General features: G+C 53.0%; 1 protein-coding gene across 1 annotated transcript in view; it reads left to right on the top strand.

The window, feature by feature from the left end:
* Positions 1-446: 446 nt before the first annotated feature.
* KCNK5 (potassium two pore domain channel subfamily K member 5) overlaps positions 447-15,331 on the top strand; it is a 38,109-nt gene continuing 23,224 nt past the window's right edge. Inside the window, exon 1 of the mRNA XM_060615403.3 lies at positions 447-1,036. Within this exon, the coding sequence (XP_060471386.1) occupies positions 851-1,036 (186 nt within the window). The 5' untranslated portion in view covers positions 447-850. The remainder of the gene's footprint in view (positions 1,037-15,331) is intronic.

Here is a 15,331-nt window from a genome sequence, read left to right as displayed (position 1 = left end):
CTACAGCTTCTCCAGTACCTTTCTAACCTTACACTTACCCTTGGTTTACAGGAGGGGGTGAGAGAAAGAGACTGAGAATCAAGCTTTCTTGGCAGAAACGGCAGTGGACGAAAATTGAGTTACAACGAAAATAGCAATAGTAATAACTTCCTTGACTTGAGTGTGATAGGTACACACTCATCTTAGTTAATACCACGGGCACTAACAACAAACGCGAGCCCCAGAGACCCCAACCTCTCCGGCACCGCGGGGCATGCAGCCTCCCCTGGCGGCAGCCCCCGGCAGCGCACGGAGCACCGAATCCCGTGCGCACCTCGCGGTGACTTCTCGGGCCGGCCAGCCGCGGGGCCTGCGCGGGGCGGGCCTGAGCGGGGGCGGTGCAGACGAGGGGCGGGACCTGCACGGGTACCACCCCCGGGATCAGGCTCGGGAGGGCGCGCGCGCTGGGCGCTGGTTAAAGAGGCGCGTGGAGGCGGGTGCGGCGCACACTGCTGCGGCTCGCGGAGGACGGCCCACGTGTCTCCCTAGACTCTGGCCTTGAGTTCCCCGGCTCCCTTTACCCCAGCGAGCCAGGGCGCCCCCTTGCCCCGCTTTGTGTCCACCCACCAGCCTCCCCCCCGCCCCCCCGCGCGGGAGCAAGTCCTCGTACAGTTCCCCGCGCTTGGTGGGCCAACTTGGCAGAGCAACTTTGTCCGGAGAGCGGCGCCGGGGGCGGGAGGGGGGGGGAACAGGGCACTGCGCATGCGGAGCTCCAAATTCAAACAGCTGTTTCCAGAGGCTGTAGGGCGCGTGGACCCGGAGCCGCAGGGGCTAGGGGAGCCTTTCTCCAGGAGGCGGCCGCTTGGGAGCCATGGTGGACCGGGGCCCACTGCTCACCTCGGCCATCATCTTCTACCTGGCCATCGGGGCGGCGATCTTCGAGGTGCTCGAGGAGCCACACTGGAAAGAGGCCAAGAAAAACTACTATACACAGAAACTGCATCTGCTCAAGGAGTTCCCGTGCCTGGGCCAGGAGGGCCTGGATAAGATCCTGCAGGTGAGCCGCCGTCTGTGCCCCTACAGACACTGGAAGCCGGCCGGAGCTTTAGGAGTGCCGAAGGGAAACCCTTCACAGCTTTGGATAACCCTCAGTCCCTGCGGGCAGCCCTGGGGGTGGCAGGAAAGGCTGTCTCACATGGGTCTGGCTGCTGAGGTCTGTCGTTTACCCGTAGACACGGGAGTCACCCACGCGCGGAGACTCTTTGGGAACCCCGTTTGTCCAGAGAGACGTTGGGGTTGACCTCTGGGTGAACCGGCCCCGCGATGGCTCCCTGTGAGTGTGCGAGTACCTCCCTCGTTGGAGGGGGGCTGTAGGACGGATAAAGGCGGTTATCTGCACTTTGAGAAGCTCCCGCTCCCGGAGTTCGGGAGTGGAGCCGGGTGCCACCCCTTCGCATCTCCACCTCCCAGCTCCGGGCCAGTGCCGCGCCCGCCCTGTGTTTCTTCTGGAACGTGAGCCGGCAGTAGTGGCGGGAGGGTCCCACAGCCCCAAGCTATGCAAAGGCTCCTCCGCACCCGGATCCGCACCCGCAGGGATCGGGAAGTGGGTAGGGGGCTCCGGACCGCCCGAGCGTCACCTCTCCCCCCCCCCCCCCGCCCCAACCCGGGATGGGGTGCTGATGGCCGCAGTGCCTGGGACGCGCTCAAGCTTCCGGCAGGGCTTATCTCATGGAGACACCTCCCCTCCTCCCCCAGGGCTTGGAGTTAAAGTTGGTGAAAGTAGCAGGTTGAACAAAAGAACAAAACCCCGGGAATCCTTTTTAGGGGAAAGGAGAGGTTGAGCAAAAGGACGCGTGGGGGGTAGTTTCTTCTCCGTGTTGACATTGCGAACCTCTTATCTTCTGGTACGTGCTCTATGGATGGCTTTGACCTCACTAGAATAAACTGGGGCTGACCATGGCGGCTGGGATCTTGGGGCTGTTTGGGGCCCAGGGTCCTCCACGCCAGTTTCTCAGAGGCTCTTAGCCTTAAGCACCCACCCTCCCTGGCCTGCACTAATGGCTTCTCTCCGGTGGAAGGACCAGGACCTGGGTGTAAAGAGCTGGTGACGGCTCTAGATTGTGGAGTGGGGTAGGGGTAGATTGTCCAAGGTGTTATTTTTCTCTTGGGGTGGAAGATGCGAGAAAGGAGGTTTGATGAGGAACAACATTTAATCTACGGCAGCCGCCCAACATTTTATGATTGTCTAGTTGTCTCTCATTTTTCTGGTCTCAGTTTCCCCGTATGTGAAATGAGAATGCACCCGTCTTCATCTGTCTTCCCTGCCCTGGACTGTTGGGAGGTTGAAAGCTGTGGAAAACATGAGCATGTCTTGCTTGTGCTGCCCCCTCATTGTCCTTAAATCGATGGACATTCACACACCCGAGCATATAGGTACCTACCAGCATCTGGGCAGGTGAAGACTTGTCCTCCCAGGAGCCAGTGAGAGGGGAGGTTTAGGGGTGTTGCATTTTAGCGGGGAGAGCCTCTGGGCCCTTAGCAGTCCCCAGAGTGGGTGACCGTGGGAGGTGAGGTTGATGGGGAGGAGGAATTCAGCCGGTAATTGGGGTGGTTTGGCTGCTAATAGCAGGAACTTCTGTGGATGAGTGTCTGCCCTGTGTGTGTGTGTTGGGGAGGGGTCACTTTATAATTTCCCTTGAGGAAACAATTCCCCGGGAGAGCAGTTGTTGTTTAGTTTGTTCCAGGGCTTTGTTTAGAGGGGGAAGAGGGCAGGCGGGGATGATAAAGAATCAAGCTGCCCTCGAAGTGTTTCCCTCTTCGCCACAGCAGGGGAAGGAAGGAAAGAATTCAAGGCTGAATGTGGGAAAATAAACTTCAAAACCCATGGAGAAGGGAAGAGGGGGGTGGTCAGGGTAAGGCAGCCGGGTGCAGCTGGTGGTGGTAGCTTTGGAAGTTAGCTTTCTTAAGGGGTTCGAGTCAACAAAAAGCCTCTTATTTGGGGGTCCTCTTAAACCCGCTGATGATTGCCCCCCAAAAGCAGGCAGGTAACTTTTAGATGTGGGCATCGGGCCAATCTGATTTGGAGAGGATCATGGACAGCCCTGTTCCCCATCCCTGGCCAAAAAACTCTCCAACCTTCTCCAACTTCCCCTCCCATCATAGGAAAAAACCCAAGAAGTGAACACTGACCAGCGGAAGCATTCTGCTAGCATCACTTTTTAGTCTGCAGAAATCTGCCTGGCTCTGCTTTCTGTTATGTGACTTGAGGCATTACCTTCAGCCCCAGGAAATTGGTTTAAGGAAAAAAGAAGACTCCGTTGTGGAAAACTCTAACTTCTTTCCCATCTGGCCTGGGGCATTTCCACCTGAGGTTCTGTGTTTTGTCAGGTTCTGAGTCACCTTTGTAATCCTAGAGAAGTCCCAAGCTAGAAATTCCTGGGGTAGGGGCGGGCTCTTGGGAGGGGTTGTTAGAAGTAGGGGGTGCAGACTGAGTAGGGTTTTTTTTTTTTTTACACTGGAAACTGCATGTGCTTTCAAATGTGTGCAAAGGGAGTTAACACAACACACTGCTCACTTTTCATTAGGTCTTATAGGCACCCCGCCCGAACCGAGTTGTCTGGTTCTTCCTGCCCGACTTTCAAATGCTTACCCTCCCTGCTTCTACCGCAGCAGCCTCAGACCCTGTGGTTGTCCTCCTTCCTGCCTTCAGAACCATCTTGAACCCTTGCCTCCCCAGCCTCTTCCCTGAATTGCATGCAGAGGTTTCCACCAGGGCAGTTAGCATGGATTTGAGCACCCTGTGTGTTGGGCACTGGGAGTGGTATGTGCATTTTATAAAAGAGAGTGGGCACAGGCCTGTTTTGACATCTGCATTGGCCATTTTACCCATCAAGCCATTTGACTTTGCCTCTTTCCTCAGTGCAAAGTGAGGGTCCAGTGAGGATCAGGGCAAGTAGAAGCGTTATGCAAGATGCCTACAGATGTCACGTAAAGCGAGCATGTCTCCCCCTGTCTGTTTGTGTTTATTGAGCACACGTTGACCTAGTGCTTTACCTGCGTTAGTTCAGGTACTTTTTACAGCAACCTTATGAATTCAGATAAGGAAACTGAAGCTCAGGGAAGTTGAAGTGGCCTTGGTGACACAGCAGGAGGGCACAGCCTGGGGTGGGAACCTGGCTCGCCTACTCCTTGTACACCTTTGCCCTGCTTCTTAGGCCTGTGAAGCTGTTGAATGGGTAGTCTGTAAGTGAGCTTAGTGGGGTGGTTCAGCTGGACTTCGGTCTGCTGGGAAATTTTATTTTCTATTTCCCCTAGAACAGGCGTTGGCATGCTGGCCTCCTGTGTTGGGCCTGGCCAAGCCAGCACCTCCTCTGTTACTGCGGTAAGCATCGGTCCACCCCTCCCTTGGCAGCACAAAAGAGCAAAGGGTTGGGATGCAGTGAAGGGGGGCAGTCTCAACCTTCACCTCCAGTATGCAATGATCATAAACAGGAAGGATTTGAGAACTCCCTGTGCACCAGAGCTTTGAATAAGCACGTTCTATACATTCTTACTTTAATTTAATCTTGGTGACCACCCCCTTTTATAGATGAGGACAATGATATAACTTGCCCAGGATTATATGGTATAGAATCAGGTTTCACACTGAAGCGGGTTGATCCCAGAGTACATGAGAACATTCATCAACGAACATTTATTAAGTGTCCACTATGTGCCAGGCACTAGGCGAGGATCTGGGAGTGCAAAGATGGATTAAGACACCACGAGGCTCAGACTGGCTGCTGGGGAGAAGGATGAATAAACCCACTATGATGTGATGGTTCCTGAGGGCCTCCAGAACCAGCCTGAGGGGTCAGGGAGGACTCTCAGGAGGTGATGACTTTAAGTGGGGTCTTGGATGTAGGAGGGTTTAAGAGGGAGAAGGAGGGAGAGAGTGAGGTGTTCCTGCTGTGGCTCTTGAGATTCCCATGTCTCCCAGGGGTGTGGTAGGGGTCGCCTCATGCCCTGCCTTCCACTGGAGCATCCCATCCCTAACTGGTTTTTCCTAGACTGCTCACATAGCTGACCAATCCCCAGAAGCCTCTTGGATCCTACTGGCCTCCTTGCCAGCTCCAAACTGCATTATCCTATTTGGAGGTTTTCCGTGGGTGCCAGACCCCGCTCCTTTTATTTTCTGGACCCTTCCTATTCTCTACATGTTCCAGTCTACAGTAGTCAAGCTGATTCCAGTTTTGAGGTTCTGACATCGTGTTTCTAACGCCAATCCTCCTCCTAAAATTTGAAAATATAACCATGGGTTATGTGCTAAAGTTACATCTGACCAAATGATGTAATGATCTGACCAAATGATGCCCTTAGAATGGGCACATTCATTGAATTTTTTTGAGAATTGAGGGTTAACATGAAAACCTCTTTTGTTTCAAGCCTCGTTGGAAATTGTAAAGCACACTGGTCCACTTAACTGCCTTTGTAAGTAAAGGGAACACAATAGATCTTTTGATTATCCAAGATCACGGAGGCCTCCACGTCATTAGTTCAAACTTGGATCCTCACTGTCTAGAACTGCAGAAGTGGAAAGTAGGGAAGTTGGGGTTTTGAGAGGAAATGGAAGAAAGAGGTCCCCTCCTAATGACCTGTTTGTTTATGTTCCGATCAAAGTTGAGGGCAGCCAAGATAATAATAATTCTTAAATTGGTAAATATGCCTCAGTTAACTGCTCTAGTTAGAGTTTAACAGTTAAAGTGGATTTTTATTGAATCGTTTTGAGAGTTTTACTAGAGCCCTTAGGATGATTGCAGATGGCATGGTATTAGAGAATTATTGAGGGTGGGAATTAGCAAGTGTTGAAAGGTTCTAGTGGGGTGGGGGGAGCCCTATAGGAGGGGGTGCAAGGGAGGTGATGACTGTTGCTTCTAAGTGTTTTCCTGGGGCTTTGCCCTATTTATAGTCCTACATTTAAAAGAAACAGTCCTCTGGTTTTGGGCGCTGTGCTTGGCCGCCTCTGACCTCAGGCCAAGGGCTTTCATCTTGAAGTTGGCTGTTTGCTGTCAGATTGTGCTCAGCTTCTGAACTCTCTGTGGGGTGGGGGGCAGGGAAGTATAAGGCTTTGGGGAGCAGAGGAGCCATGGTCCTGACATAGTACCCCCAAGATAGTCTTTATACATGGGGCGCCTGGGTGGCTCAGTCGGTTAAGTGTCCGACTTCAGCTGGGGTCATGATCTCACGGTCTGTGAGTTCGAGCCCCGCGTCGGGCTCTGTGCTGTCAGTTCAGAAGCCTGGAGCTTGCTTCCGATTCTGTGTCTCCCTCTCTCTCACTGCCCCTCCCCCACTCACACTCTGTCTCTATCAAAAAATGAATAAATATTAAAAAAAGAAAGATAGTCTTTGTACAAATTGGGGTGCAAGAACTACTAGGCCAGAACTGGGTGATTCAGAGAGGCCACGTGTGCTGGGTACTATAAGAAAGCATGTGAAATAGGCTTGCCTCCTTCCCGGTTCCCTCTGGGGGAATGCAGAGGGTCACGGCGAGTCTCCTTGGAGATTTCACCGATAGTTGCCAGGGACTCTTAGAATAGGGCAGACGAGGCCTGACCTGGCCATCCTCCCCAAGGATGGGTTTGACATGGATAGAGGACATGCTTTCCTCCAAGTGCCACTCGCCCCACCACCTAACTGCAGGCTCCTTGCTGTTGTTGAAAGAGTCACCATGCAAGCAGTATGTCTGATGGTTTTGGGCTGGCCTCTGAAGGCATGCCGCAAATATCACCCTCACTGTTTGCATAGACGAGCGCTTGGCACATAGTGCTCATTAAGTGTTAGCTGCCGCTGTCGCTGCTACTGTTCCTAAGACAACCCTGCTATGTGAAGGGACTGCCCCCACACAAGTGTGGTTCACACAGTAGCAGGAAGACCTTCCTGAAGCAGAGGAAAGGTCAACCGACTTTTTTTAAATTGTAGTAAAAAACACATAACAAAGTTTACCATCTTATCCATTTTGAAGAGTCCGTTCATTCTTGTTAAGTATATTCACACTGCTGGGAAACAGCTCTAAAGAACTTTTTCATCTTGCGAAGCAGATTCTGTCGCCCTTAAACAACTCCCTTTTCCCCTCTCCCCCTGGTTCCTGGTAACGAGTAATCTACATTCTGTTCCTGTGAATGTGACTACTTTAAATGCCTTCCAAGTGGAATCATTTGTCTTTTTGAGTAAAATGGTGCCACCACTATGGAAAACAGTGTAGAGGCTCCTTAGGAAATTAAAAATGGAAATGTATGATCGAGCAATCCCTCTTCTGGGTATATATCAACCACATTTTTAAAGAGCTAGACAAAGAAGGGGGGATGGTGGGTCCTTCTTGCCCACAGCCCTCAGGGAGGAGTAAAAGTGCGTGATGGTTCTGGGCTGCAGCCACAGGGCCGAGAGGTAAGGGTCAGATGACAAAGCCCTCTGGGTTTAGCCAAGGAATTTGAACTGACCAAATTTTTGCAATTTTTAAGTCGGGGAGTGAACAGCATTTCAGAAAGTTCCCTCTTCCTTCACAGGCGTGGCAACTTAAAAGAAGTAGAATCTTCAACTCTAAATTAACAGCATTTCTGTGGGCTGATCCCTTCACCCCATGGGTGTTCTGATAAGGATGCTTCCTCCCTTGAACTTTCTGATGTGATGGAGTGTGGGTTTTTCCACCAAAGCCCACAGAGCCCACTCCCCCCGCCCCCACATCCACCCCAACGCACACACAACACAGCCCATCCACCCTCCCTCACACCCCAGCTTTCAGTTAGGGCACCTTTTCCTCTTACCATGAACCCCTTGGGAGGTTCAAGTGTGGGTTCCTGTCCCAGCCAAAGCCCCCCCCCCCAATTTGATGACCTTCCAGATAATACCTTAGTTGCCCCTTTATGTAAAAAAGTGGGGGGGGGGGGCAGTGGGATATTCCAGCTCGGTACAGCTGCCTGGGCCCTCTGGGCTTTTGGTGAGGAGTTAATCTGATCCCTAAATTTTAGAGATCTGGACAAAGGAAGGGTGGGCTCACGGAGGGGCCTCCCTCCTGGCCAGCATTTTTGTGTGTACTGAAGCCTCAGAAACCATACTGGGCCGTAGACCTTGGGGGCTCAGCCTCGCTGGGCAGAGAAACAAGGCCACAGTGGCGAAACTGAGGGGAAATGCGGTCCTGGTGCTGAGTGATGGGTTGCAGATGGTAGAGGTTGGAGAGATGGGACAAGAGTCACCGGGCCTCAGGATTCAGTTCCTGTTTGCTGAGGCCTGTGGAACCCCTTGGCCTGCAGGGGATCTGGCTCTGAATAAAACATAGCCCCTGCCCTCAGGGAGCCCCCAGTCTAGAGAAAGAAAGGTAAGGAGCTCTCACCTCGCTGACATTGGTAAGGGCACCTGGGGGTTCTAAGTGTGAACCAGTGAGAGATTAATTTCTACTCTTGAATTTAAAGAAGCAGGTATTTGAGGCAGGCTGGAAGGATGAGTGGTATGGGTAGCACTCTGCTGAATTCCTACTGGGTGCTGGGCATTGGGCTCCTACTTTAACTGTCTCATTAAACCAGTCCAGTGGATTCAGTATTACTGCTATGCCCATTAGCCAGGCACATGGAGGCCAAGGGATTTGCTCAGGTCTACATGGCTACCTGGAGGCTCAGACTCATCCCCACCTTGCTGACTTCAGAGCCAGGAATGGAGGAGGATCCAGGAGGTTCCCTTATCAGCACTCCCTTCTAGTAGGAGCACCAGAATGGACCACAGAGTTTCAATACCGTGCCCAAGGTTGTCCTAGTGGAGTTGTCCAGCATTCTCCATTTCTTTCAACTTCACCCACAGCCCTCTCCTCCAAAGAGTTCATGGTCCACACCTGAAAGTATGGAAGGTTGATACCCTCTTCCCTTCCCGAGCAGGGGCCCTGCTCCTTGCTCTGGGGAAAGGTGGCAAGGCTTTCTCTGCTCAATCCTGGCTCATCCCGGGCTTTGTCAAACCTTTTCCATTCTGGAGGATTCCAGGGGCAGATGGCCTCATGGGTGTCTTCCCTGGGTGGTGGTCACTCGGGACCTGGGATCAGAGTTGTTTCCTCGTTGGGGGCAGACTCCACCCACTTGCCCTCTCACAGTGCCCTTGGCAGACAGGTCCCTGTGATTGGCTTTGAAATGTGCATTCTGTTTTTCCTCCCCTCCATCTAAATATTTGGGTTTCCTGCTGAAATATTTAATCAGGATTGCGTACTGTGGCTGTTGTCACCTCCCATGGCCCAGTGTAATCTGGCTGCAGCTGCTTAGCTGGGTCCCTCCTAGGAGGGGGAGACTTGCTCCCCAACCCCAGGAGAAAAGCCCTGCAGTGTGCTTGATGGCCCAGCCAGCACAGGGTTGAGCCCCTCCCTTTGTGTGGACCTGTGCTTGGGGCTGGGGCTGGGGCTGACGGACTCAGATCTGAGCCACTGTGTAGGAAATAGAGGATTTGGACCTGGGTTCCAATTCTCCCTATGGTACTGGTGTGTGCTGTGCGACCCTGGCTGGATTTCACCTCTCTTGGACTCTACTTCCTTCAAGTAAATTCATCCATTCACTCAGGAAGGCTTGAAGTGCCGGTTAAATTAGGCCCAGGTAGGCAGTAGGAGCCCTACGTGGGCAGGGACATGTGTCCCCACCCTTGGCCCTAATCCACAGACCTGTGCAATAAGCATGTGGGGGTATAGCCAGCCACTGATGTGCCCACAGTGTCTGCTGGGCCCCCGGTGCCCAGTGCTGTGCCCAGCTCTGAGGGGGGATGTGGAGATGCATGTGGACCTTCAGTACTATGGCCAGTCTGGAGGACCTAGGCCTCCTCAAGATGAAAGCACTTTTCCTTTTTTTTTTTTTTACTGTTTATTTATTTTTGAGAGGGAGGGAGAGAGAGACAGAGTGCCAGTGGGGGAGGGGCAGAGAGAGAGGGAGATACAGAATCTGAAGCAGGCTCCAGGCTCTGAGCTGTCAGCACAGAACCCAACGCAGGGCTCAAACCCATGAACTGTGAGATCATGACCTGAACTGAAGTTGGACACTTAACCAACTGAGCCACCCAGGTGCCCCAGAAGGCACTTTTCTAGGTGAACTGAGCCAGGCCCAGACTCTGGCCCCTGGTCTCATAGTCTCCACACCCTGAAGAGGAGGAAGGGAGAGTGCCATTATCAAAATGTGCTCCCACTTTCCCCTTCAAGCCTCATGAGGTGGGGCCATGTTGCCTAGTGGTTAAGGACAGGCTTTCAAGTCACAGTGGCCTTTGCAAGCTGAGTGGCCCTGAGCACACGACTCGCGTCTGAAAGGGACAGTGATGTTACCCATCTCGGTGGGACGAAGATAACAGGAGAACATGGAGAAAACATATGTGATGTTCACTCCCTGTAGCTGCCAGCTCCAAGTTCACCTTTAAATTCAGTTTATTGCCATCTCTTCTCCGGGGGACTTGACGGAATAAACTGCTCTCCCTCTCTGGGTCATTCTCTCCAGGAACCCCTTCTCAGCTTCCCTGCCCCCATCCCTTTTTTATAAACTTTTCCTGAACTCCTCTCTCCTGGGATTAGCAAAACCAATCAGTGTGAGCATTTAACAGGTCTCTTTCCCCCACCCCCTGGCCCAGCTAGATGCTAGATGGGGAGCCGTGGATTCTGCCTTCAAGGAACTTGAGACAGCAAATATCCAGTCCTTCATTCAGCAGATATTTACTAAGCACATACTGTGTGCCCAAACCTGTTTGAGACCTGCTGCAAAGGGAAGCAGCCCCGTCCGTCCCTGCCTTTTGGGGAATGTCTTCAGACCATGTACTACGGAAACCAGGAAGGCAGGTGGACCCGCCGGGGGGAGGGAAACAACACTCCCTGCCCCTTCCTTGTGGAAACCGTTTGATCTTCAGAGCGAGCAGGAGGAAGGCCCGGCTGTTTGCAGGGGAGAAGGGCATGCCTTGAGCAGGTAACTCCGGCCTGACTGGCGCCTGCATTAGGCTTTTGCTACCCCGTGGCCCACCCTGCAGGGTACCCCCTCCACAGCTGGCCAAGGATGTTGGCCCCAGGGGATGGAGCAGGAGTGTTGGGTTGTGTCGCCTGCAGTACCTGGGTGACCCCCTGAGAAACCTTCAGATACACAGGCTTTGCACCCTTCCCAGATTCTCACCCTTGGCCTTACCATGGGTCTCTGCAGACCCATTCCTCCAGGGTGCCTCCCTGTGACCTCTCCGGGCCTGACTGAGGTGTGGCATTTCCATCCCATCTGCTAGATAGGAAAACCGAGGCCTGGTGAGGAGCTGGGGACAAACTGTCTGTAGAACTAAGCTCAGGTTAAACTAGCTCAGCTTGCCCAGGTCGAGAGCCTTTTTCCACTGACCCATTTGTCACCCTGCCTCTAATCCTCTTTTAAATGGCCTTTAAGTCAGAACCTTGACCGTGTTTTGGGGTACAGAGGACTTAATGTTACTTAAGCTAAATTGGCCTGCCTTGATTTCCTAACCTGCCCAGCACACCCCTTTCTGTGATCTTGAGGGCCAACTTCCCCACCCACGAGTGAGTTTTTCTGGAACAAGAGGCAAAAGTTGAGATTGTGGTAACTGTAGGCTCAGAAAGAAGCAGAAATGATCTCATGCTTCCCCAGGGAGCTTCCCCATCACAGGACTCTGCACCCCAAGTGTTTGCACCCAAGGAACTGTCTCGTTGGCTGGTTTCTCCTCACCCCCCACACCCCCCTCCCCCAGAGGCTGGCAAGAGTGGCTGATGGGGGAGGAGGGTCAGGCTCCGGGCACATCTCCTGGCAGCAAATCATAAATTGTGAGGCTGAAGGGAGCTTAGTGGTTACCTAACTGGCCTCCCTGTACAGCCCCAGAGCCAAGGCCCAGACCTTCGGAGGTTATGTAACTTTCCCAAGGTTACTGCGCAGGGAAGTACAATAAAGGAGTAATTAGAGCTAAGTGGGGCAATTAGGGAAGGCTTCTTGGAAGCCGTGGCCCCAAGACATAGGTTGAAAGGTGACTGCCACACCTCCTGAGAGCTCTTCTGCCACTCTTAAAGCCATCAGGGGTCCTCAGAGACTCAGATCATGACCACACCCCTCCCCAAACTCAGAAAACCCTCAGTGGCTTCTCCCTCAGACTAAGCCAACATTCTTGCGGTGTGATTTGGACTCTGCTACCCACGTGGTCTCCCCTCTTTCTGGACCGCAACCCTTGATTGCATTCGGCCTTGATATAGGTGGGAGGCTGTCTCCTGAGGGTGGAGAGGTGGTCTAAAATGCTGTACGCTCATAGCAGGTTTTCAGTTTTTATGGAGACCTGGAGGTCTGTGTCCACCAGTAACGTGAGCTGCTGTGGGGAGGGGTGGCAGAGGGGCGGAACCACAGTGCTACAGTAGTAACGGTAGCTGGCACTTGGTGGGGGAAAAGGTGCCATGGGCCAGGCGAGGGCCACTGTCACGTTGCACCGACTGCCCAGCAGTGGTAAGATAGCTGCTGTGGGGAACTTCATTTGCAGATAATGCATCTGAAGCAGAGAGATTAAATAACATAACCAAGGTCATACAGCTAGTTAGTGGCCTGAACCCAGGCCTTCAGAGTCCAGAGCCAGGGCTCTGCAGAGTGGCCTCTCATGGTGTCCTAAATTAGCACCAGTCCTACTGATCTTTCTAGGCTACCAGCCACTCCTTGGGGCTGGATTTTCTGTTCGGGGCCCATTGGTTCCTAGCACCCCAAAAGCTCCCCATGCATGCTTGCTTGGCCTTTGCTGAACGCTGTGTTCTGTAGCCTTCAGGGTTCTGACACCACCGTTTCCTGACCACATTGACCACATATAGGTTTATTTGCCACTTGCAGCATGAAAACATTTAAAGCAGGAAAGCTTGGGTTATGTAAGTGGGTGCCACAGTTCAGAGTCGGGTCTGTCAACTCCTTTCCTGCCTTCAGCCCCTTTTCTCCATCATCCTTACAGACCCAACAGGCCCCTACCCTTCATGACAGAATTTGTGGGTCAGGGGACCCAGAGACCGAGGCTTTGAGAAAAAAAATCAAGGAGCCGACGAGGGAGGTGTAGCTGTGAGCTGTGAGATTTCCACCTGAGTCCCCATATTACTGCCACCTCCTCAGCAGCTAAACCTGTACTTGTGACGTGTGCCCCCATTTGGCTTCCCCAGGGGAAGGCCCCCAGCAGGACTCTGGGCTACACCTTGGTAGGGAATAGCTTTAGTCTTGCCATCCTCCTGCAGTGGAAATACCACCCCGATGCTGCTCACATGGCTGAGGATAGAGGTCGGTGACTGCAGCATGCTGAGGACCCCAGGACGGGCCCCTTGTGTCTAAGTGCAAGTTTCTTGACCCTCCCACGTCCCAGGCGCAGGGTGGCACCTGTTCACAGACCCTCTGGAGGAGAAAGAACAGCAGCCCCGTACCTTCCCCATTTCTGCTGTTCAAATAAAACTCTGGCCTCCTGGGTCGTGGAATGCATCCTGACAGTGTTAGCTTTGGAAGCACGCCCTTCCCTTGTCAGCATCCCGGCCCCCCAGAGCAGTGCCTCTCACTGAGGGTAAGTGAGTGCTGAGTGGGCTAAGTGGAGCAAGCTGATGCAGTAGTGTCTTGTCAGCACCCCCTGGGGAGCAGGAAAAGGGAGGGTGTCCTGATTATCAGCTTTTCAACACCCCGTCTCTCCCATCCCCCAGACTCTAGCCGCAGCCCAGAGATCTACTTATGAGTGGCCCAGGGAGTGGGGGCCTAGGGCTTACTCAGCTGACTTGCTGTGTGACTGGGCCAGGTGGCTGCCCCCTTCGGAACCAAGGACTTGCTCCCTAAGGCCAATTAGACACTTGGCTGAGCACCTGCCGTATGCCCAGTACATATGCTGGTTTAAGGACTGTGGAGATTCTGGGAAGAATTAGACATTAGCTCTGCTTTTGAGGTTGGCGTGGGGCTATGCAATGTGTATGGAGAATTACTGAGTAGGGAGCTGGCATGTTGTGGGAGCCTCGGGTGCGCCAGGGGAGAAAAGTTGCGTTGGGCCAGGGGTGTCAGGGAAGGCTCCCCTGAGCCTGGGGTCACCTTCCTTTGAGCCTCCTCCTTCTCTGGGCACGTCTTCCCCACCCTGGGGGTCTGCACTGCCCCCCCTCCTCCGTGAGGCCCTCAACCTGTGCCCCAGTGGATCACAAGTCTAGCACTGAGTAAGGGGTAATTATTAATGAATACCCCGAACCACGAGCTGTATTTCTCTTTCCTTCAGCCTCTCTTCCACCAGTCCTCAAATTTCAGAGGCAGGACCCTCACAGCCCTCCTTTGCCTTTTAGGTGGAAAACTGTCCCTGGCCCTCCCAATGGAGGTCTTGGCCAGCCAGACTCTACGTCTACCTAGCAAGCTCTCCGGGACTGCCCCACCTCTCTGAACCTCACCTGCGCACCGCCCTCTTGGGACAGGTCTATAAGTTGCCTGGCAAAGTGTCAACACCTCCCTGGGTTAGGTGTGCATTGGGTCTAGACCCAGGGCAGGCACCACGGTGCTGGGGCAGGGCAACTTTGGAGACATGGGGGGCACTTCTGGGTCCTGCTCCAGAAGTTTCCCATCTGCATCAAGCCTGCTGAGGACTCAGGTTCACTGATCTCAGTTTTTGGCACAACCTCTCTTTTTGGAACGTTCCAGGGCTGAGAGCTGCATGTGGTCAAACCCCCTGGCTCTTCTGCCTGCTCTGTGTTGGGGTCACTGTGTACAGGCCTTAAAACCTCCCCTTCCTGAAGCTGGTCTTGTGTCTGTGGACACACTCCTCCGCCCCTCTCCCCCACTGCTCTGCACACACAGGTTAGTCCTTCCTTCTTGACTGTCTGGGGCTGTGTGGCCAGTGGATGGGAAACCCTCACACAGACTACCACAGGGACACCTGATGCTTGAGCTACCCAGGCCCTGGGGGTGGGGGTGGTTTCTTGGGGGTGGTGCTTCGGTTGGTGTTTCTCAAAGTGGGACTGAGCTAGAAGCCAGGCTTCAAGTTAAACGAAAACAAGACTGGGGGTGAGGGCAGCTGGGACTCTGAAGTTAGTGTGGGGGTTCTGTTAGCGTTGAGTCATAGAAATTTGATGTAAAAACAGAAGGCGTGAGTACTGAGTTGGAGGCAGGATTATTGATGGTTCTTTCTTTCTCTGCCTCCCCAGTTTTCTGAAATGCTGTTGTCAAGCCTTTAAAACAGAGAAATTTAATTTTCTTAAAGGGTAAGATATATGCTTATGTCATCAGCCACTTCTGTGCTAGCTGTTTTCATTTTTAATGTTTGAGGTGCACAAAGCAAAAACATGGTTTTAACAGAACGTACTCTAAAACCTGGTGTCAGTTCTGTGATTGCTAAACAGTGTGTTGCTATTGTTTTTCAATGT

This window comes from Panthera onca, chromosome B2 (genome assembly GCF_046562875.1).
Source record: "Panthera onca isolate mPanOnc1 chromosome B2, mPanOnc1 haplotype 2, whole genome shotgun sequence".
NCBI lineage: Eukaryota > Metazoa > Chordata > Mammalia > Carnivora > Felidae > Panthera > Panthera onca.
This window is presented reverse-complemented; position numbering and strand designations above follow the sequence as displayed.